Source organism: Agelaius phoeniceus, chromosome 6 (assembly GCF_051311805.1).
Source record: "Agelaius phoeniceus isolate bAgePho1 chromosome 6, bAgePho1.hap1, whole genome shotgun sequence".
NCBI classification, from domain to species: Eukaryota; Metazoa; Chordata; class Aves; order Passeriformes; family Icteridae; genus Agelaius; species Agelaius phoeniceus.
Window position 1 is genome coordinate 4,904,392 of NC_135270.1, and position 25,867 is coordinate 4,930,258.

Genomic DNA, 25,867 nt, shown 5'->3' on the forward strand with positions numbered 1-25,867 from the left:
TGCATAATGAACTGATAAACTGCTCAATGTAAGAAAGTTCTTTAAATAATACACTGAAGTACTGAAAAACCACAGAAAACACAGCAGTCACACGACTTTTCAAACTATAGCTGCAATGAAGGCATAAAAGAAAAAGCCTTTTTCAAATCCTTACAGGCCTGGAGACTCCAATATGTTTTCCTGAGCTGTTTAGATGCCCAGGCTGGCACCAAGATGCCTGCATGCTGTATTTCACAGTGCCGTCCTGAGTCAGCCACAATTCCAAGTACCCAATTTTCATTTTTTTTCTCATCTGTTGTCTGAGAACCCCAGGATCAAACACATGATTTAAAGCCTACTGAGATCAGGGGGAAAATCCTATTGGCTTCAAGGAGCTTTGGATGAGACTCAGAGGACCTGAGTCAGAAAGTTTTCCAGGGCTGGAAATTGCATCTAGCGAGTTCTAGGCCAATTTTGTAGCTCAGCACCAAAATTTCTGGTCAACTTCGTTTTTTATCTCAATTTTTCAATCCCAAACTTTAGTAATCAGACATTTTCTTTATTCAAAAATCTAATATTCAATAATCAAATGTGCCTTTACTCCTCTGCTTCTCTTCTCTATTTGGTACATTTGGGAATTTTATCACTGACAATAGAACTCATGATAAAATAGAGACCAATAACACTTTTAACTTCTTCTAGTGTTACACAAAGATATTTTAACTGCTGTTGAACTCAAGCTATAGGAAATGGTGATTTCAAAGTGAACTTGGTACAGTCACTGAAATATTTCCTATAAATATTTTAGATGGTAATTCTATTCTTCCCAAAGAGAAAATGACTTAATTATCAGGGGCTTCTGCTCACAGTATTCATGGGAGCAGATATACTTTTTAGCATATTTAAAGAAACTAAATTATGAAAAGCAGTTCACACAGTGTAATTATTTGATAGTTCATTATGATGAACAGTACATTTATTTATAATAAGTGTCATGTTTTATAGCATGATACCAAAATCAGATACTACTTCATAGCTGTTAGAACTCTGGTTATTGAGAATTTTTGACTTTTTGTGCTGATAGGCACTGACTCCTAAGAGAATATTACATTTGACTTGAGGCTGTAGGAAAGGTTTCTAAAATTGAATTATAAAACTGGGATTATGGGTGTGTAGTTTAAATAAAAGTGCGTAATATCACATAGTAAAAAACTTAAGAATTTAAGGTTTTAGGCTACAGTAATATTTATAAAGCAAGACAGAGGTTTTAGAGTAGAGGCTGGTCCTTCTTCACTTTCTGCTTCGTGGGTTTGGGTGGTTTTGTGTAATTAGATTAAAAAATTCTGCATTGTGGGCCACAAGTGGTTAATTATTAAGTTAAAAGTAAAAATTATTTAGGTGCCATTTCTTAATTAAACAAATTTATCCTTAAAAAAACTATGCCATTCCCCGTTGGTTTATAATCCCCCCTTTAACCTTGAAGCACATGTTCACCAAAAGCTCTACAGGCACAATGGCTTTCTTCAGCTGGAGAGCTCCAGGCACACAAGGCAAGGTTTGTGCAAGGTTTTAACTTCTGCTTGACTGCAAGATATATCAAAACAGTCTCCCTGTTTGTCTTGGGATGGAGCGGGGGAACAACGTTCCTCTGTCTTCTCATCCCAGGTCTGACAGTCCCTGACGCACACTGAGGCTTCACCTCCCTCTGAAATGAGCAATGAGAGCTCTGCCCAAGGATTTGAAGTGGATCAAGATTTAATTGAGGTGAGTATTGGCAAGGCATTTACTGCAGAGTTATTGCAAAACACATTTCATTAATGACAATGATACTAAAGCATTGGAAATCCATACGGGCGGAATCAGAAAGACGAAACACTCACGGGAGTCAATGGAAATAAGCTCAGGACCCCACTTTTGCTTACAAAGCAACACCTTCTTTACAGTTAGTAAAATTTTACACAAAGGATTAGTGGCATGCTACCTATTATTTACATAAAACCCTCATTAAAAATGTAAGAGAGTAGATATGAATAGTGAAAACACAGCAAGGGAGAGGAAGGAGACCCTAACACACAATTACTGACACTCGTTCAGGGGAGCCGCTTTAACAAGTGACATTTTTCACACCACAATGTGCAGGACTGACTCATCCCCCTACCTTCAGCCACCCCATCCCCTATTTTAAAAATCAAGCACAGAAACCACAGTGTGCAGACTTGACCTTGAGTTTTACCAGCAGCCTTTCCCCCCTGCTCAGCTCCCCAAGCTCAGAGGGTCTGGCCAGGAGCAGCAGCAGCACAACAGGATCTGTGCTCAGGGCCCTGTGCCTTGGAGGAATCACCACCCTGATGGAAAAAAAGAAACCCCAGCTGCTGGGACAGAATAGCAAAATGAGCAGTTCCTGCTCCCTGGCAAAGTTTGCCCTTTCTTGTCAGCTTCTGCTGAAGTAAAAATGACTTCACCTGAAATATAACCACCAGAGTGAGGTGAGAAGAAAGTGCAATATTATTAGGACCAAAGTGAAAGCTGTGATGTGAAAGTCACAACCCCCTCCACCCCCACTATTTATTCCAACTAGAATAACAGCTTTGCTCACGCCGATATTCACCTTCTTGTCACTTGAAGAGAAAGAAAAGTCAGACCAACTTTTAAATTAACTTACATACCACACCTCCAGAAGTGATTAATTCTTCTTGAAAGGAGAGTTAAGAATAGCAACAAAAGAAAAACCTAGATTACTGTAAATGGACACAATTTCTTCTTGACCTAACCTCAGACAGAAAGATTTAATTGACCATGTTGTAAGGTCAGCTGCTACAAAATTCTGATTATCTAAGGTTTTCGGTGCACAATTCAGCATGATGCTTCTGTGACAGAATCACAGAATTAACTAGATTGGAAGAGACCTTTGAGTTCATTGAGTCCAAGCTCTGACCTAACACCACCTTGTCAACCAGCCCATGGCACTGTCAAGAATTCCTCCCCAATACCCAGCCTAACCTTCCCCTGGGGGAGCTTGAGTTGGGCTGAAAAACACAGGCACCTTCCATGACAGAAACAAAAGAGGCAAAGGAGGAAATCTGTGGGAAATCAATCCCTGGGGAAGGGAGACTGACCTGCAGTGCCTGCCCCCATGGACAGAATCCATCAGCTCCAGCACCACCAGGAGCACTGGAGCTTCCCAGAAGCTGCCCCTGGTGTCAATCTCTGCTGGTTTTAGCCAAAACAGAGCTCCAGGAGCAGAGCAACACTGAATTTCAGCTTGCTGTGTGTGCTGAATTTCTGTTTGCAGGGAGTGGGATGCCTCGTTATTATTTGTTGCCTGTTTGCATGGTGGAAGAACACTGAGTCCTCTTTTACCTCTAGCAAAAGGTCTCCAAAAATTTTTCAGACTCTACTGACTGGTTGCTTTCTCGCACAAATTATTTTAAATAAGTTTCCATGGAAAAGGGTATTTTGGAAAGCACAATTGGAATGATTAACAGCTAAAATTAAAAAAAAAATAAAAATAAGGCGGGGCCACATTTGTAATCTTCAGCACATTTTTGGTGCAACCTCCTCACATTGTGTAGCTAAACATCAACTCAAGTGTCACAAGCAGCTGCCACTCCTGGAAGAAAAGGGGGACAAAAGATCCTACAGGAAAGAGAAGAGTAGCCTGGCATGTGGCTTCACTTGCAGCAGAAATTAAGATTCAAAAAACAAAGGGTGGCAGCCAGACAAACTCATATTTCTGATTTAATTCACGTGGATTTTTGAGTTTTTACATAGCAAATTCTGGTTTGTATGAAGTACATTATTACTGGTTTGGAAAGCTGATTGTTTTTAACACTTACCCTAAAGATGTAACCACCCACACAAAGTCTACACTTAGAATAATATCATGAAATCATTAATACCCCAAAAAATAAGCAATATTTACTTGTTCCTAAAATTAAAGGTCAACCATTTAAGTGAAAGAAGTCTCTGAATAAACTCTTAGAATTACAGTTTGCTGGAAAAATTGTTACAGGATTCATTTCTGCTTTCCTAGAAAATGAGAAATTTTTTGGTTTAGTTCATATAAGTAGTACATACTTCTGCTTGATTAAAATGAAAAGGAAAAAATCCCCAAAAACCTGGGAATCCAAACAGGAAAAGTACCACCTACGATTTATGAATAAAAACTAAGCTAAAACACTGTCCCTTATCTCTGAAATCTTGAAAGACTGGCTTGACCAGGAACAATAGATTAGTTGAAAAAGCTGAGACAAAGGCAATATTTTTCTTATAAGATAAAATTTGCTGTAATGAACTTTTTCCTTATGCATTCATAGTCCTAAGCCAGTTTCATTCTGGTAAGATAATGCATTTTAAAACAATCTTTATGATAATTTATAAATTATTTCTAATAATTTGCATCAAAAGACAGCTGGAATTCATGAAAAAAAAGGTATTAAAAAGCATAATTCATCACTTTATAGTAAGCAAATATTTAAGTATATGTACAAAAAGAACAGCAAAAATATTAATGTATTACATTTTTATACTGCTGCTTAAAGAGTCAGCAGCATACTGTCCCCAATTTTAAAAAATGACATGCTGCCAATTATTGACACTCAATTTCCTTCACCTAAATAATCCCTTGCAGATTTTTAAGAAATAAAATAGCAAAAAAAAAAAAAAAAAAAAAAGGGGGGGGGGGGAGAGTTACAAAAAAATGAAAGAAAATTACAATACATTACAAAATAAATCAAAAAATTGATTAATGAAAATAAAAATAAAAAAATAAAATAATGAAGTGCATAAATAATCATCGATTTAATAAATTATATAAAGTCAAGTGAGATTAAATAATAAATTAAATGAAATAAATGAATTAAGCAAAATAAAGATAAATTAAATAATGAATTAAATACATAATAATTGAGTGAATAGATTAAATAAATAAGTGGAATTATGTGAGATTAAATAATGAATAAACAAAATTAATAAATTAATAAAAATTAAAATAAATTAAGTATATAATGATCTATTTAATAAAATAATTTTTAATTGATTCCAGTGACATTTAAGAATAAATAAAATAAAATAAAATAAATAAATGAGAATTTTAAGAATGCACTAAATTACATAAATAAATAAAATTATGACTTAATTAAAATAAAGGACAAAAATCACTTGACCCAGCCCACCTTGCAGAAAAGAAAGAACCCTTCCCCACACAGGAGCCCTTCCTTCCATCTGCCCCCGAGGTTTTTCCCTAAGCAGCGCTGCCTGCTCTTTGTGCAGCTCCAGCCCAGGCTGCACTTCCCACTGCCCTCGCCCTGCACCTCAGCCCTGTTTATCCCCCTTATCAGCTCAGGAAGAAATTTGGGCAAAACTCTTCCTCTGGTCACTGATAGCTCTGGGAACCGAAGCCATTAAGATATTTGTGAGCCCTACTCGTGCTATTTTAACTGTCTGTTGTACAGGAAGGAACTGATAAAAATAGGATTACAATGCCCTCACAGATGAACTAGCAGGAGGCTTGATTGTGATTGATGCCTGAATAAATATACAATAACAGGCCCTACATTTCAACAGGGCTTTTGATGGAAGGTAAGAAGCAGTGTCAGTTTTCACTGCCTGGACTGCAGGACTCTTTGCTCAAATAGCTGCTAAGTGCCTTTCCTTGGAGATGGAATCTTCTACCTTTGGTCTGCCTTGAAATAAAGAGCAGGAGGTGGTTATTAGGAGGTGGGAATTAATATTTGTATTATTTCGTGAGGCACAAAGGTGCATTTCTTCCCACAGGTGCTCACGTGTGGCCCACCCTACATTCCTTTGAAGTCTCAATATCATCCCCACAGATAATCAGTGCTAAGGTGGGTGTATTTTAAAAACACACAGCACCATAACAGCAGTGTGGGGGAAAAAAAATGGGCTGGAAATGGAGGTTGGGAAGGCTGGGATTGTCCAAGTCATCTGTGCATTGGGAGGTGAAGTTTCCAGCAGTGAGCCAAGCACAGGCTTAACCCAGGAAAGAGTTTCTGCAGGAGGCCAGCTTTGCTGGGCTGGACAGCACAGGAGAGAGCAGATTTCTGTGCCAGATGGCTCTCCCTGACCCCATCCCCTCTGCAGCCTCTCTGCATTCTTCCAATCCTTCCTAATAACCCAATTCTTAATGAGCAATGTGTTTACCACCCAAAGCAGAAATTTCAGGAAGTAAGCTCCGAGCTGTGCAGTTTTTATTTATTAATCTTCCTCTTTTGGAGAAGAGGGCTTCAAGTGTCCTGAAATCACACGTTATCAGCTCCCACTTCAAGTAACACAGCTATCTATTCCACTTCAACAGGATCTCAAGAACGCCCCTTCTTATCCTGCAAAAACCAGACACCTCCTTAGCTCTGCAGTGCAATGATCCAGCCAAGAGCCCCTGCAAGCACAAAGACTTCCAGGGGCAAAAAAAAACTCCCTCTGGCTCCTCTGAAACCATTCAAGGAGGAAAGGCTTGAATTTGCTCAGGACCTTGCTGGATCATCTGGCTAAAAATAAGTTAACAATACTTGGCACTTGCCAAGGGTTTTCATGTGCTGAAGTTCCTGTGAATTTCAGAGGTGATTCCCTGCTGGATTACCTCTGAAACCGAGGAGGTTGAATTTCAGAGGTGATTCTTTGCTGGATCGCCTCTGAAACCAAGGAGGTTGAATTTCAGAGGTGTTCCTTGCTGGATCACCTCTGAAACCAAGGAGGTTGAATTTCAGAGGTGATTCATTGCTGGATCACCTCTGAAACAAGGAGGTTGAATTTCAGAGGTGATTCCTTGCTGGATCACCTCTCAAACCAAGGAGGTTGAATTTCAGAGGTGATTCCTTGCTGGATCACCTCTGAAACCAAGGAGGAAAGGCTTGAATTTGCTCAGGATCTTGCTGGATCACCTGGCTAAAAATAACAACAATACTTGGCTTTTTCCAAGTGTTTTCATGTGCTTGAAATTCCTGTGAATTTCAGAGGTGTTTCCCTGCTGGATCACCTCTCAAACCAAGGAGGTTGAATTTCAGAGGTGATTCCTTGCTGGATCACCTCTGAAACCAAGGAGGAAAGGCTTGAATTTGCTCAGGACCTTGCTGGTACACCTGGCTAAAAATAAGTTAACAACAATACTTGGCACTTGCCAGGTGTTTTCGTGGGCTGAGATTCCTGTTTAAAAGGCAGTCGTATAACTGTTACTTGTTTTGTACATAGAGAAATTAAACAAAAAGTTGGGACTCCCCTTCCCTGCTCCCTCATCCACATTCTCCACTCTTCTGGCACCCACATGTTTCTCCTCACTGAAGTCACCCTCACAGCCGTCTGCAAACAAATTTAAAAACTCAATTCCACCACCCCTTGCCACATTAATGCACATCACACACTAAAATCAGCCCAACCCCAGTGCCATGAGCAGGGACACCCTCACCAGATTGCCCAGGGCCCCATTCAGGCTGGCTTTGAGTATTTCCAGAGCTGGGGCATGTGCCCCATGTCTGGGCAGCCTGTGCCAATGTTTACTGCACTCCCAGGGCCATCCCTTGCTATTGATTTCATCATTTGCTGTCAGCTGCTGCCCCTGGGCCTTTTATTTTAGCTTAACAGGTTTGGGTTTCTTCCTCTCACTGATTCTCTGTGCTTTTCAATTCTCTTCAGATGTACCAGCTGGCATTTTTTTCACAAGGAATCCCCTTTTCTTACTTATCTCAGTGTTTCTAACCTCCTTTGGCATCATTGCTCCCCCCACTGTCATGTTTATAACACTTCTCACTAGATTGAAATCTGTGAATTTAATTAATGCACTGTTTACCCCCTCTTCCAGATCATTAATAAAGATGTTAAATAAAACTGATCCTAACACCAATCCCTGCTAATGCAGACCTGACTGAAGTACTAATTCTGCTGTGAAGCCATCATCCAACAAGACAGTAAATCCTATTTTGGTGTACCTGACACTAGAGCTCTGTCAAGCCCAAACCAAGGCACTGCAGCCAAGTATTGACCCAGTATAAACCTGGCCAGTCCAAAATTTGGAGCACACACTTCCTGAGTGTACTCTGGAGAAGAAAACAGAGTTTCCCCCCAGACTGACTTGGAGGAAACTGTTAAGGGTTAATATGGCAGAGCTCAGACTAAGACAGTGGAACTGAGATTAAGCCCTGTTCCAACCTACCTTCCTCTCTCCAGTTCCAGTGAGGTTTAAATGCTTCCAGTGGTGTTTAAATGCTTCAGATCACTGTGTTTAAAGCCACTGAAATCAGCACCTCAGTGCTGGGGGAAAAGGGAGAAATCCTGGCTCCAAGTGCTCCTGAGCACAGGACCTAGCTCAGGCTGCAGAGCTGCCCAGCCCCAGCCAGCAGGGTTCAATATCATGCCCAGGTTTAATTAAGTTAATTAAGTTTAAGTTTCAGTTTCAGTTAATTCTTTTTGAGGTTGTACCTCAGTGCACTGAAGATGTTACTAATGGGAACTAATATTCTGCTTAAATGTTTCCTAGGTTTATTTTATTAAAAAAAAAAACAAACCTCCAAACTGTGCCATATTTGATGAGGAGCCTAAACGTTTCTTGTACCCTACATGATGTTACTTTTCTGGCCCTATGTCATTTATTTTATAGCAGGTTGCTCTGCTTTTGTGCTCCTCTAGAGCTCTGCATTAGCACAGACCTAAATCAGCCAGATTTTAACACCTCTTCTTAGCCCAGATTTGGTGATTCAGTGGTGGTTTGCAGGGCATGCCATTCCAACCAAGGTGGGATAAATGGCTTTTCCAGGCTACAATTTATAGAGTAAAAATGGGGGTTTTGCACAGAGCTTGTAAAATCAAGCCAAACACAGTAAGAGAAAGTGAAATCTCACAAGATTGGTTTCATTCAATGGCACAACTCATTATTCCAGTTTGTACTGATGCACACGATGAAGTTGTGAAGCACAAAATTTTTCCTATTCCAGTTGAAATACCTTTGAATTGAAAGGAAATTTTTCCTATTCCAGTTTAAATACCTTGGAATTTAAAGGAAATACAAATTCAGTGTGCTATCAAACAAATTCTACAGACCCCCAAGCTGCACAGAAAGAAAGCACTCAAACCAACATTGAACTTAAAAAGATAAATCTCAAAAATTTCACAATGATGAGTCATTGGTTCTTTGCAGGGCATGCCATTCCAGCCAAGGTGGGATAAACAAATTTTCCATGCTACAATTCATAGAGTAAAAATTTCCTTGCTACAATTTATAGAGTAAAAATGGGGGTTTTGCACAGAGCTTGTAAAATCCAGCCCAACACAGTAAGAGAAAGTGAAATCTCACAAGATTGGTTTCATTCAATTGCTGCATGACATAACTCATTATCCAAGTTTGTACTGATGCACACAATGAAGTTGTGAAGCACAAATTTTTTCCTATTCCAGTTGAAATACCTTTGAATTTAAAGGAAATACAAATTCAGTGTGCTATCAAACAAATTCTACAGACCCCCAAGCTGCACAGCAAGAATGCACTCAAACCAACATTGAACTTAAACAAACAGATAAATCTCAAAAATTTCACAAGGATGAAAGTGTGCACTTAAAATTAAGACAAGAGTTTACTATTGCTTTTGCAAACACATAAAAATAAAATTTCAAATAGACAGGTGTATACTTACATATAATTAACTATATTTATATTTAATTAATGATCTAATTTATAATTAATTTAATTATATTCTATTTAGTCAATTATTATCCATAACTATATATAATTTTGAATTTCATATTATATATTATATATAATATATATAATAATAATTTAATAACAATATAATAATATATAATAATATAATAATTTTGAATTTATATTATATATTATATATAATATAATTTATATTATATATTATATATATGTCTATCTATATATACATAGATAGACATATAGATAATATTTTATATGTATATAAAATATACATATAAAAAATATATCTATATGTCTATCTATATATAATATAATACAATACATATTATATATTATATAATTATAAAGTATATAAAGTAATTATATACTTTATAATTATATATATATTATAAAGTATATAAAGACCATAAAATGAATACTGCAGCCAACCAAGCAGTAGACAATTCAAATATATAATATATACTCTATATATATATAAAATAAATAAAGTATATAAAAACCACAAAGTGATTATTGAAGCCAACCAAGCAGTAGACAATTCAAATATATAATATTATACTATATATATAATATATAATTATAAAGTATATATAATTATATACTTTATAATTTATTTTATATATATATATATATATATATATATATATATAAAATTATAAAGTATATAAAAACCACAAAATGATTACTGCAGCCAACCAAGCAGTAGACAATTCAAATTGCCACTAGACTACTGAAATATCAACAGAACCATTCCATCCATAGTAGTTTGGTATTTAAAATCCAGCCCTGGAGAAGCAGTGAGGAGCACGGCACTGCTCAGCACACTCTGAATTACAGAGCCATGCTGAGAATCCTCTCCTAGTAAATCTAAATCGAGCCCAGAATAAAATGCTGGTGTAACTGGGGTGGGTGGGGGTGGAGGAGGTGTAATTGCTCTAAGAAAGCAGAATTATAGCTACTCAGCTGCCAAGATCTCAAAACACTCCAAAACCACAGCTCTATTTCATCACATTTAATTTTTGTACATATATTAAATTCAGCCAAGTCAGTAGATTAAAATAATAGAGTAGATTGTATCAACCCAGACTTTGGCAAAAATGTGACACAATCCCTTTTCAAAAAGCCCTAAAATTGGCTTGCTTGTGAGGACTATCACATGGCTGAATAGTGGCTAAAGGGCTATAAATAAATAGATTGCAGCAGCACAAGGGAGGTGCTAGCACATTGCCACAGGGATTGGTATTAGGATCAGCTTTATTTAACATCTTTATTAATGATCTGGAAGAAGGGGTAAACAGTGCATTAATTAAATTCACAGATTTCAATATAGCAAGAAGTGTTATAAACATGACAGTGGGGAAAGCAATGATGCCAAAGGAGGTTAGAAACACTGAGATAAGTAAGAAAAGGGGATTCCTTGTGAAAAAAAAAATGCAGGCTAATCCATCTGAAGAGAATTGAAAAGCACAAAGAATCAGTGAGAGGAAGAAACCCAAACCTGTTAAGCTAAAATAAAAGGCCCAGGGGCAGCAGCTGACAGCAAATTATGCATGGGCTTGCAACATGAATGGGGAAAAGAATAAAATGATCTGGGCTACACACATGGCTGTACCACCACATCAGAGCCTGATGCAAGCCTGGACCTCCTGCAGAAGCAGAGGAAAAACACAGTCACCATCCTTCAGCAGGGTTCCAAGCATCCAAGGATCCCCTCATCATACAGCAGTGACAGAATGCTGCAGTTTGGGTCTAAGCCTTGTGAAAATTTGGGGAAAACAAATAATAATAACAGCCCAGACAATCAATGAACCAAATACTTTGGAATATCAGGCATCTTAACAGAAATAACAAAGAGGAAAAGAGAAAAATCTGAAAGGATTATGAAGGCTGAGAGTATAAAATAAATGACACAAGGCTAGAAAAGTAACATCATGTAGGGTACAAGAAACCTTTAGGCTCCTCATCAAACATGGCACAATTTTATTTTTAAAAATAAAATAAACCTAGGAAACATATAAGCAGAATATTAGCTCCCATTAGTAACATCTTCACTGCACTGAGGTAACCTCAAAAAGAATTAACTGAAACTGCTTTTCTTCATTCATTGAAACTGGGCATAATATTCAAAAATACAGTGTTGGAGACCATCCTGCAAAAGCAGGATGATTTAATAGGTCTTCTCCATCTTGAACTTCCATGATTCCTTAAGAGACAAGAAGCAGAGAGACAACCCTCTGCAAAATTAAATCTCTGGGATTCAACTGGAGAATGAAAATTAAATCACAGCAAAGTATTTTCTTCTCTGTAAGCATTAGCATTAATCACATGCAAAAGTAAAATATTAGTTAATTTGATTCCCTGTGCCTTCCAGACTCTGGTCGAAATGAATCAATGCAGGGAGACTGATTTCTCTGATAACTGGGGAAATGATAAGGAGGGAGGAAAAAAAGAAGTAAGGATGGGGGGGAAAAAAAAAGGTAGAAATAGCTGGTGAAAATGAAATTACCAAAAGGAATTTGACTACAGAAAACCATGTTAGAGCACCTATTTCTTCTCTATTCCTAATAAGAACAGTACATGCAAAATTTCACAGCGGTGGCTTTGAAAAAGTCTTATTTAACCATGGCTAGAATTGGGATGAGTCACCTTGGGCAGTACAAACTCTCCAATTTACTGCTTTAGGTGACTAAAACCTTTGAAAAATGGCTTTGCCCTGTGTCCCCTTTGGGAGGGCAGCCCTCTGCAGCACCTGGGGCTTGCCACAGGGAGGGAGAAGGAGGTGGCACACCAAAATGCCAGCTCAAACCCCACCAAAATGCCAGCTCAAACCCCACCAAAATGCCAGCTCAAACCCCACCAAAATGCAGCTCAAACCCCAGCCAGGACTGGCCAGGAGGAGTTTACAAGGCACAGCTCATTTGGGTGTCCCTTCTCCTGCCCTGCTGTGACAAACAGGTTTAGGAACCCTTTCTCCTGCCCTGCTGTGAAAAAATTCCTTTGGGAACCCTTCTCCTGCCCTGCTATGACAATCTCCTCCGGGAACTTTATTGACCTGGCTAAGGGGTACATCATCAACATCACAAAAACTTAAAAAAAAAAAAAATTAATAAAGGCAAAAGAACAAAATAGAAAAAAAAGAACTAGCGATCTGGTTTGTTTCTTTTGGAACATTTTAAAATATGTGCTTTCCTCCTAAAGGCAAGAAACACTGCATTTAATTAGAAGAATAAATCATTACATTTTTATAGTTAGCAGTTTCATCTACAATGAAACTAGATTAGTTTCTCACTACACATGCTGTTTATTGTTCAAGCTTTATGGTAAGTTCTAATAATTCAAATGTTACAAACAGTTCAGTTTGAGGTTGTTTTTGGGTTGGTTTTTTTTCTATTAAACCAGCTCTTAGACTACTCTTTTGTTACATATATATATATATATATATACATACTTATCTATATAAATATATATAACAAAACTTGTTATATATATTATATTATATATATAATATATACATTTATATATGTATAAACAAATATATTGAAATATATGTCTCTTTCACAAAAAAATCTCTCTGGCTTTCAACCTCTTGCAGACAAATACACTTTCTCTTAAATGACCCACTGAATGTTATGGGGATAGACTTGTCCCTCAAATTTTACCAAGAGTTTAAAACTTAGTCCCACCTGTGAGCAAAGTTTGAATTTTAATCCTCACACTTATAACTCACATCCAAAACACAGGTAAAGCAGTGGCTCTGCTGTGACAGCACCTGTCCTGCACCACGTAGCCACAAATGTCACTTATTTATGCCATTTTCTGTAGGACTGCAATTATTGCCCTGTATTTTCCCCCTCCTGCAGCCACACAATCAAGATGTAAACACAAAGAAAGTGCAGCAGACACCTCCCTGATTTCAGTGCCATTTGAGACAGGCCCAGCAGCTCTGTGCTCTGGGCTGATGAGGAAAGCACATTAAGCACTTGCAACAGAACATCCAAGCAGACTTGTTTTGCAGCCTGATTAATAGAAACAACCTCTGAGGACTAATCACAAGTCAAGCCCTGTTTTGTAGATTAATAGGACAAAAGCACAAGAGAATAGGGAAGGTTACAGGACTGGAATATAAATAAGAGAAGGTGTACATTCTAGGCAGATTGACTGCTAGTAATTATCAGCACATCCTTACAGCAAGGTCTTGCTGCTCTGTGCTAGAACAGCTCATTTCCAGATGAACCATCAGGCTGTGTATGCTCCCAAATATATCTATATATCTATATCTATATATCTATATATATCTATATCTATCGATATCTATCTATCTATATATCTATATATATAATATATAATGATAACAATAATATATAATCATATATAACATATATAACTATTCAATATATATAATTATATATTAAATGTATAGATATAAAATATATTTTTATATATCTATATACCTATATGTATACATGCATATAATATATATTAATAAATATTAATAATTATAAATAATTATATATTATATATATGTAATTATTAAATATATAATAAATGTCTAAATATATATTACATATAATATTATATATAACATGCACAATATATAATTAATATATATTAAATATAATTAATAATTTATATAGAATAAATATATATTCTATATATAATTAATTAAATATATATATTTATCTATGAATAAATAAAATATAATAAAATAATTAAATATATATTTAATTTTTGTATATATAAAATTGTAATATGTCTATATATATATATATATATATATATATATTCATTCTGTCCCCAAAATCCACAAAACAATGACAAAAACAGTGTTTGTTCTGTTTGTTCCTCTGAAACAAATCACACCTTCATCTCACTCTTTCAGGTCACTTGGATTTCTAGGCTGACATTAGGTGATTAAAGCTGGTAGCAACTACACTTTTCAGCTGAGCATCTGTGGGTCAGAAAACCAATCCTGGCACGTGAGGAACTGTTACCCAAGCCCTGCAATATGGGAGCAGATGCTGCAGCCCAGCAGAGATGCCCCATACCCCATCTGGCCCTGCAGGAGCTGGGCAGAGTGATCCATACTTGGTTTACTCTGTCATTTTCTGAGCTGTCCCAAATGTTCCACCTCTATACATGCAGCAATGTCAGCTCTTGAACCCTAGAAACCCAGGAGTTTATAAAAAAAGATCTGCAGGTTAGGCAGTGGAAGACAATATTCCTTAAAATGGCATTTTGCAGGTTTCTCAAGAAACATGAAACTTATGTTATATTCATCAACAGAAGAAGGAGCCAAGCTTGCTAAAAAGTGAAAAACCAAATTCAGGGAGCCATAACTTGAGATTACAGTGTTTTAGGGCATCCCATATTAAAAATGTGGAACGCTTAGAGCTTTCAGACTAGCAACTCAGGTTGCCTTTCTCCTTTTTCTTGAAATGCAGGCCATGGAAGTGTCCCAAGCAGCCCAGATGGAGCACCAAGGGAAGTGTTAAAGAGAACACCTTTCTTGAAATTTATTACATTCCCAGTTTTGAAAACAAGATGCATTAAAATCTGTGCCAGGAAAAGGAGACTGAAAGACAGCCTTGCCTCTTACATAAAGCTCACTTTATGTAAAATTGGAGGCGAAACACAACTATAAATAACAGCAAACCTGACTCAAGAGATTAATACAGTTAGCAGCTGCAAATATCAGCTTTTGTCAGTGAGACACACTGATTCACATGTGCACAAAAATAAACAGGCTTTCTGAAGGACCAGAGCCTTCCTGCAAGCTGTACCCATCCTACAAATGCTGCTGAAGGAGCAATCCTGGAGGTGAGAGTTCTCCAGAAGCACAGGACAGGCAGGCTGGCACATCTGCAGGGACAAAACTCAAGTGCTTGCACTGCTTGCAAAATAAACACAATGGCACAAGGGTCAGATGATTTCAAATCATCACGAGATTACTTCCTGGGAAGCATTATTCCCTTTGTGTGTTAGAAATGTCAGCAATGCTCACATTTTACAGGCACACAATCCATAATCCAGACCAGCACCTAAACCTCGTAGGGGTGGTTTATAAATACCCACGGGTCTCATTGATTTCCTACTGAATCCATGAGTGTTGACCACTTCTGAAATGAGGTGCCAGATCTATTCTACTGAACAGATTCTCATGAAAATCTGATGAATGCAGTTGTCACTCTTGACCTTTATGTCTACGCTCAGATTCACAATCAGTAGTCTCTTATTTAAAGTGCATGTGCAATTTTTGCTTTATTTCATAGCTTCTGAGAATTACTTTAAGAATTTGATACACATGTCAGGGTAAAGCTAGCATTGTGATTAATAAGTATTAGATAAATATGACCCAAATCATCTGAAAGACAGTCATGAGAGATCTTACCCTTGCAAAATCTAATCACTTGCTTTTGGATTTAAAAAAAAATAAAAAATAATTGCTTCTCCATTTCTATTGCATTTTATCCCCATCACATCACGTGAGCTTTATTGTCAACTCTACCTGCAATGTAAATTTCTCCCACGTTTTTCCTGTTTGTCCTGAATAGATGAACTGTGAAACAAACCACTTGTAGATTGCATCTGTTTCCCATACCCAACCACCTTCCTCCCTGTCACCTCCTCCATCCTCATTTCACTCATTTCACTCCCCAGGAAGCCAGGCTCCATCACATGGAGTGCTGGCTCCAGAAGGCAAACACTGCAAATACCAAACACCATCCCCCCACTTTCCTTAGCTTTTCCATCTGAGCTGACATCACGTGCTATGGAATATTCCTGTGGCCAGTGTCCCAGCTGTGAGCACTTCCAAAACCTTGCCCAGCCTCCTGATGGAGGGGAGGGGTGTTGGAGAAAGCAGTGCTGATGCTGTAGCCAAGCACAGGTGTGTTATTAGCACCCTTGCAGCCCCCAGGGCAGAGCACAGCTCTGGGATGGTGCTGTGAGGAACAAACTCTGGCTCAGCCAGACCCAACACATCCTCCAACAGGCTCCTCTGCCTGTCACTCAGAGCATCCACCTGCTCCCTAATCCCTCTTGCTCAGGGCATAGGGGAAATGAAGCAATGAGAGTAATGAGGCTTGAAGAGCAGCACGCAATGCAAAATCCATCCTGGTGTCAGCTTGTCAGAGCTGCAGCCCCTCTCTTACTTCTCCACTCTGCTGCTGGGAAGGTGGCTGTCCTAGAGAGAGGGAATTTCCCAGTTAACCTGAACAGCAGGGTGTTCTCAGCTTTGTCTGCCTTCCCTTCTGTACCAGACCACCACAAAGAGGCCTGGGGCACGTGCAGGTGAAAGGAAATGGAAAAGCAGGAGCCCTGAAGTGCAGGAGAATTTATTCAACAAGCATCAACACACTGCAAGGAGTCCTGCCCTGTACATAACAGCCTATCTCCAGATTTGCCTAAACAACTCCTCTTTCCCAGCTCCCATTCTTTCAGGGGTTTCAAACCCCTTCCCAAGACAAAGCCTGATGCTCCAGAGTTAAAAATGCCAGGAGTTTTGCAGTATTCTGTTTCCTTCTCTTGGTAACTCCTTGCTGGCTGTGAATACTTTCAGCCTGCTCCTTGCACAGTGACCACTGTGTTATTCCAGGGCTCAGCTAAAGGAAAGCAAACTGCTTGATTCTGGCAATTAAAAACACTCCAACCAAAGCAAAACTACAAGTTTAAGCACAGCTTGTCTATCAAAATGTCCTTCTTGCTGAGCAAACCATACTTCAACCTACAAATGAGGAGGGCACCATGAATGATGAGCACCCCAACACCACAGCTCATTCTGGCTCCTTCTGGCTCTCTGCTTTTTTCCTGAACTCCAGGAAAATGGAGCAAGAATTAGAGACTCAGAGCAGATTTCCACAATAATTTGTCTGTACTGCTGTGGAAGAATTCAAATCCCTGTTTCCACACCAGGAAAGATTTAGGAGAGCTATTATTTTATGTCTGGCTTAACTGGCTAGAATTCCACTCACAAATAGGCACAGTTTATTTGTTAACATTAGTAAAGAATACTCTAGAGTTCTTATTCCTGCTGAAGTGAAGCCTGAAGAAAAGATCAGGACTCCATGATCTGTCCCAGTGCCAGGATGCAGAGCTATCCAAAGAATTAAATAAAATAGGGCAGGGCTTGTGCCACAGGATTAAAAATTACTCATGAGCGAGTGTATTTAAAATGCCAAACATCCCACTCTTTATTACAAAAAAAAAAAAAAAAAAAAAAAAAAGGAAGAAAAAAGAAAGAAAGCTTTTAAAAGTAATCAGGACAATTTTTTACTTGGGAGTCAATCTGATATCAAAGAGACCAAAGAAAAATCAGCCACATTCCCGACAAGGCAAGAAATGTAAACAAACCTCTGCAATTCTAGACCAGGGGGAATTCATTCTTCCATTCTAAACTCAGAGACCTGGAGGAGAAATGCCAAGAAAAACGAAACAGAAGCCTGCACCTTTAAACACAGCCACGCTGCAGTGGTGCTGTGTTTGTTTAACATACAGACAGGAGACTTCAGTCTTTGCCAATAATTCTCTCAGTTGCTGACTTCTACTGCATAAACACAAGAATTCCTGAAAAACTGGTGCAACACACACACAGCCTTGTCCAGTCTCCCCTGGTTTCCTCACCATTAAACAGCAAAGAAGAACTTTATTTCTGAATAGCGCAATTTCTATCCCTCCTTTTTTTTTAGACAGGAGCTAATTGCCAGCTAAGACCATGAAAATAAAAGAAATGAGATCCATTCCAACCCATCAGTGTATCTGAATCCCATCATGTGAGTTGCCAATTGGTTTTCCAGTCCTCACGCTCAATATCTGCTGTTAATTTGCTTGCTATTTCAAGAACTTGAAGACTGTCAGCAAAACCCATGATGCATTACAAAACTTATAATTGGAAAGGAAAAAAAAAAAACCCTCTGACACCTCTCTGACAGGATAAACAGAGAGTCTGAAAACACTGATCAGAACAAGGCAGAAGTACTAACTTGGAGCTGCTTGTACTAAAATATCATTGCAAATGAAGCAGAGAAAGAAACCGAGTCAGAGAAATCATTTTTAACTGATGTAAAATCATTTGATGAAACCCCAGATTTTACACTGGGCTGAAAAGAAAAGATTGCACAAAACATTATTTTTGAAGGAGATGGCTGAACCTGCCTCTGCTTTCTTAAAGTTGCATTATCTATGCCAATTAAAACTTTGCTTCTGAAAAAAGAGTTAAGGCACTTCCTCTGGAGTTACTAAAAAAAGCAAATGAAAGCCTTGGCTGTGCAGACGTGAGTGATAGTGAGCTGTTTGTTCCTGACCTCTGGATCACCCTCCAGATCAGATTCTTGGACATAGGAAAAACCCACTAGGATTCATTAAAAGCAACTGGGAGGCCAGCTTTGTGCCTCTGTTCCCGAGACCTGAACCAGCTGCAGCCTGACAAAGGTGCGGGATGCTGCTGAACAATGCTGCTGCTCCTGCAGGAGGGGAGAGCTGCGCTCCCACCCGGCTCAGGGGGAACTGGTGTTCATCACAGGGATGCAAAGCACTGATTGCAGGCAGGATTTAAATATTGATTGCCATCTTTTATGTTTGGGCTGCTTTTTAGTTATCCACGACGAGCTGACTCTGTTAACCATTGACATCCATTGATTTGTACAGTATGGCTTTTACACTGCACATTTCTTCCTTCAAAAAGATACGTCTACCTCCAGTTATCTAAACAAACATATAGGCTGAAAGTCTCTATGTAATTATTGTTTATATATATTTTATATATATTTTTATATAATATATATTATATATTCATATATATTTACACGACACCTTTCTTCCTTCAAAAAGATACATGTCAGCTATCTAAACAAATATATAGATTAAAATATAGATGAATATATAGATAGATATATAGATATAGATATATAAAATATATAGATATATAATATTATATATATATAAATTTTATACATTTATATATAATTTATATATACCCATATAAATATATGTTATATATATAAAATATGGTATATATTTTATATATATTTATATATTTACATTTATATTTCTTCCTTCAAAAAGATATATATATCTCCAGTTATCTAAACAAATATATCGGCTGAAAGTCTATAAATTTTTATATATATATTTTATATATATAAATATATATAAATATTATACACATATAAATATATGTTATATATAATATGGTATATATTTTTTATATATTTATATATTTACACTACACATTTCTTCCTTCAAAAAGATACATCTATCTTCAGTTATCTAAACAAATATATAGGCTGAAAGTCTATATACGTATTATTTATATATATTTTATATGCATATATATTATATACATTATATATATAATACAGTAGATATTTATTTTTATATTTACATATTTGTATATTTTTACACTACACTTTTCTTCCTTCAAAAAGATACATCTATCTTCAGTTATCTAAACAAATATATCGGCTGAAAGTTTATATATGTATTATTTATATATATTTATACGTGTATATATAATATATATTTTTATATATTTATATGTCTATATATATAATATAGATTATATTGTAAATATTTATTTATATATGTACATTTATATATATTTACACTACAGATTTCTTCCTTCAAAAACATGCCTATATCTCCAGTTATCTAAACAAATATATCAGCTGAAAGTCTATAAATTTTTATATATATATTTTATATATATAAATATATATAAATATTATACACATATAAATATATGTTATATATATAATATGGTATATTTTTTATATATTTATATATTTACACTACACATTTCTTCCTTCAAAAAGATATATATATCTCCAGTTATCTAAACAAATATATAGGCTGAAAGTCTATATATGTATTATTTATATATATTTTTACATGTATACATATTATATACATTATATATATAGTATTGTAGATATTTATTTTTATATTTACATATTTGTATATTTTTACGCTGCACTTTTGTTCCTTCAAAAAGATACATCTGTCTTCAGTTATCTAAACAAATATATAGGCTGAAAGTTTAGATATGTATTATTTATATATATTTATATGTGTATATAATATATAATATATAATATATATGTATATATAGAATATATATTATATTGTAAATATTTATTTATATATTTACATTTATACATATTTACACAACATATTTCTTCCTTCAAAAACATACCTGTATCTCCAGTTATCTAAAGAAATGTATATTTATTATTTATACATATTTATATACATATATACATACATATATATACATATATACATATATATATATAATATTGTAGATATTTATTCATATATTTATATCTATTTACACTACACATTTCTTCCTTCAAAAAGATACATCTATCTCCAGTTATCTAAACAAATATATAGGCTGAAAGTTCCAGACCTCCAGCTTTACTTCTCATTCTGCTCATTCTGTGAGTGGAATTTGCTCACACACTTTCATAGCTAAAAATGATGTAAAGGATTGTTTTGTTAGATTATTTTACACTTAGAGCTTTTGGCATTTTCTGTGAAATTCTTATACAGAACGGAATTTCAAATCCATAAATAAGCCTATTGCCTCTTTCTTCATAAAGGTAAGAATCACAAATTTCAATGCACACAAAGTAAAGTACATCAGAACATTGTTTTTCTTTTCAACTACTTTTCTCTTTCAAATAGGCAAAAACCTACAAAATTATAGAGCTGATCAGCAGAATGAAATAAAACAGCAAAAAATATTCTCCCTGAACAATTGTTTCTGTCAAAATGTGGTTTAAACAAATTCTGTCTCCAGTTAACTGCAGTCCTCTGGTGGTTTGAGTGCTTTTAAAGCTTCATTAGAAAACACACACTGTGAGAAGATTTGCACCCAAATGTCTACAGCACACTGTGGTAAATTCAGCCCTCAGCATGGATGAACCATTTCAAATATAATTTAAAAAAAAACAAGACATATTTTAAAATAACATTTGAATATAAGTAAAACTTCGACTAATTCACTTATGCATATTCAGCACCCAAAGCTGCAGTAAAAACAGACTGTGTCTCCTTACCCTTTCACAGATACATCAGCATGAGTTATGCTCATGTTTACTTCACAGAGGGAGTTTGAAAATTTAAAAATTCATAAATCCATCACTGGTTTTATTTTCCATCCTGTTTAATAGCAAACCTCAATCTCGAATTTCCCGAGGAGGAAACGTTTTCACTGGAATCTCACAGAATTTTTTACTGCATAAACTATCAATTATTTTCCCAGCAAACAAGCCAGGTTCATAGGGCAAAGTCAGAAGGAAGAGAAAGGAGGGGAATGTTTTTGTGGATTGTTATCTATAGACCAAATGGAAAATCTTCAGCCATTTTGTTCCTTCAAGGTACATCAAAGAATCTCCTATTTAAGGTGTGAAAATGTCACTTACATTCTTCACCTCAGAAAATGAGCAGAGCTCTGAATGTGATTTATGTCCCACCCCTGCACTTTTCTCTTTTAGGAGCTGAGACTCTTCTTTTCAACTTCCCTCCAGCTAATGCCATTTAATGCTCTCAGAACTATCAGGCTAAATTCAAATTTTCTGCTCCTCAGAGGCTGTTGTTATGCACCACGGCACATTCCAATTGCAAACACACACCAATGCTCCCATGTATTGTAAGTTATTTTTTTACTCACAAATCCTGCTAAATTGTAAGTTAGGAGGCACTACTTGAATTCTCTTAGGTCTTTAGAAAGCTTTTAGATGTACCCTGAGTAATAGCATGTAATGAATATGAACTGATATTTCCTCTCTGTATTTACACTGAGATGGCAATTTACATTTTCTAGATAGATGAATTATAGCCAGCCTTCCCAGTACTCTGGCAATTACTTCTTAGAAACCCCTGACAGGCTCAAACCTCCAGGATCACATCTGTTATTCTTGGTTTGATCCCTCTTTTTTAAATTAAAATCAGTAGCTTTATCAGCAAATGAGAATTTTTTTTCCCCCCTCTGGAAATACTTACAAAACTGCACATAAATTGAAGATGCCAACTCATCTCTTGTTAGGGTTGGCACATCTTCTGGGTTAATGACCAGTGCCCCATTACTGTGACAGAATTAATTGGGGTAAGGAGGCTGTAAATACACACAAAATCCCACAAATTCACCTCCTTTGGGTAATCTGAAGATTTATAGGAATAGAGCAAGACGTGATTGGAGGGGAGAGAGTATAAAAATTTAACAAGTGGTAAAATTCTTGTCTGATCATTCTGTCTCAGTTTCCAGGCACAGAACAAAATTAGAGCAGATTTTACTAATATCTGATGGGACTTTTCCTTCCTCTGAAAGATTGGCTAAAACACAAAAAAAAACTAGTAAATTTTTACATTTTCTAAAAGCTGTCATTATTAAAATAAATGAAAAAAAGAGAGAGAGAGAGAAAATGCATGGACAATACCACATTTCTACTCTCAACACAGACTGGCTGATTGATCTAAAAAGCTGAATTGAAAATGGTAACCTCAACTCCACACCAGCAGCTGCTCAAGACATGATTTAACAACAATTTTTGGCAGCTAAACACAAATGAAGATCAAGAGAGAGAAATCCTCACTTGGTTAGGGCTCAGTGTCAATTCCTAATAATCTAGCTTCATGTATCAGGCATCACTAATGGGAAAAATCCAGCTATCAATGGACTATAGGAAAGATTAATTCAGGTTTGTCTTCCATGGCTAGGTCAGGAGACACATGCCATTCATTTTTTACAGCTAAGACAACTCAGGGCCTTGATGTGATGCCCCTTAATATTCCAGAGCAAACATTCTAAATCCATGTGCACACCTGCAAATTGAAAGAACTTCTAAATGAAGCTGGGGACAAAAGGATGACAGATTTCCATTACAGATTTGGGAAGGAAAAGAGAAGAAAAAGGAACATGATGAGTTGCCGGTATGTATAAATTTAAGGTGCATCACACAGTTCTCTCCTGTGTTCTCCAGGTCACTCCAGCAGTGCTGTAGGAAGCTGAGTTCATTAAATCTGATCCAAATAAATTTGGAAATATGCCTGCACTCCCTAATCACTGGAGAGGCCCTCCCAGTCTGCTGCACACACACAAAAGCAGCTGAACACAACCCCAACCTCAGCAGAACATCTTCCTCAGCTCCTCACCCTGCAGCAAACCTCAAACCCACCTCACTACCCAAGGCCTTCTGTGCTGCTATTACAAAAAAATTACTTTGAAATGTCTCCAGGAGATGATTCCTAACCTGAAATTAAGATCATCTTTCCCAATTTGCTGATATTGCAAGGATTTAGAGCATTACTCTTTTTTTAGCCAAGCAATGTCAGGCTGATTTAAACTAGTAGCTAAAGGCTATGACTTAAATTAAAAGATTAGCAGCTCAAGTCAGGAATGTGAGATACAGAGCTAGATCACAGCTTTCCAGCCAGCACTGATGCATACAACAGCACCAGGAGAAAGCATGATCAGAAGCATCAACATGTGTGGGGCCACACCAGCCACCAAGGAATGCAGGCCAAAGCAACAAAGATCAGCTGAAGGGGAAAATTTCTAATGCATTTATAGGTTTGTCCCATTTCCTGGTTCAACCCCTCTCCTGCTTTCACCTTTAAAGCAAACCTGACATCAAAACTAAGTTATAAGCTCATAACAAGCCCTTCTTATAGGTGTGCATAAATTAGCATCTCAGTACTTCTGCTGACAATTGAGAATGCCAAGCAACAGAGTGATTATCACCATCACTCAAGTTCAGGTCTCTGGTAAAGCCTGAGAGGACTGTGGCTGTTCTCAGCATGAGAATTTAGAACAAGTGCTACCCAAGGCTCCAGAGAAAGATGTCAGGCATCACAATTAAATGACATGTAGAAAAAACAAGGCAGGATCTCCTTAGCACAAAACTGGGCAGCAATCTTTCCTGCATGACATGCTTGACACATGGGTGGAATGAGACCAAAAGTGCTTTGGAATTCTGTTATCACAGCTTTACAAGCAAAAAGAAAACAATGCCCAGAACTGCTCAAAAATAAGGCTTAAAGCACCTGCTGCCTTGTGCCCTTGTGCTGTGTGGGTGTTAAATGCCACCACACCAATCTATTAGCACAGCAGATATATAAATAGCTCAGCAGTATAGAATGTAATGGAGTTTCCCTAATGCATCCCAAAATGCCACCACAGTTCATCCACAAGCACAGAGTCAGTATTGACTCCACAGTTTAGGTGCATTCAACAGGCAGAACAGAAATAGTTACAAGTTCCTTTTGTCTTATTTCACACACATGGCTAAACAGAGATTATCTACCCAAAAAAGAAAAGGAAAAAAAGATTAAAAAAAAAAATAAAAGCAACTGTGTCAGAATGGTTACAGCTAGGTCTGATTCTGTTCTGCAGGGCAATGCAACAAAGCAGCTTCATGCAGTTTCAGCAGGAATGATTCCTGCTGGGGTTCAAGCAATAAACAGCAAAGAAAGTTGAAATTGAGACTTACCACGGGGCACCATATATTCGGAATCCTTTAACTGTTACCTCTGAATCTTGTAAGTAAATACTATTTGTCAGGAGTGACTGAACATTGTCAAAGTCCTCTGGTTTCAATTTGGACACAGAGGGAAAGCGGTAGTAATCTTGTTTAACAAGGTCTGCCATGAATTCCTTATCAAATGTCAGTTCATGATTCCCAGCAATCACTATTTTATATTCATATGGTAGGTTTCCTGAAATAACAAAAAAGAGGACTTCATTAGCACATTTCCTCCTCCCACAACAAGCAGCCAGCCAGCAGTGACAGAGCGGAACACCCGAGGCCTGGGAGCATCTCCGTGCTGGGCACAGCACACGGATGGATGCTGCTCCTCCTGCACCCACTGGAACAGGGTCAAAATGCACAGAATGGCACACAAAGCCATGGCACAGCACAGAGCCCCTGCTGCAGGGCTCAGCAACACAGCTGCTGGCAGTCACACCCCTCCAAAGGGGGCATGAACCAGCCCTGCTGGGTCATTCACCCGAGGCTTTAACGCAGGTCAGTCCCCAGCAGTGACCGGCAGTGAGGAGCCTGGCAGGTGAGCAGGGACTGCAGGATGCCAGCCATGGCCTGAGAGCACCAGACTGCTGGGGATGGTGGTTTTTAAATTATGGCTTTATTTGGATTCATCTGTATTCCAGTGACATTTATTTGCTGGAACCCTGGATGCTGAGAATTTCAGGGTTTCTGTGCTGGCAGG

The 25,867-nt window shown here is 37.2% G+C and overlaps 1 protein-coding gene across 3 annotated transcripts in view; it reads right to left on the reverse strand.

Annotated features, from left to right (window-relative positions):
- The window catches only part of MPPED2 (metallophosphoesterase domain containing 2), a 120,111-nt gene that overhangs the window by 28,532 nt on the left and 65,712 nt on the right, over window positions 1–25,867 (reverse strand). For all 3 annotated transcript variants that reach the window (XM_054635019.2, XM_077179523.1, XM_054635022.2), the window contains exon 4: window positions 25,132–25,357. In XM_054635019.2, coding sequence (XP_054490994.1) covers window positions 25,132–25,357 — 226 coding nt within the window. The remainder of the gene's footprint in view (window positions 1–25,131; window positions 25,358–25,867) is intronic.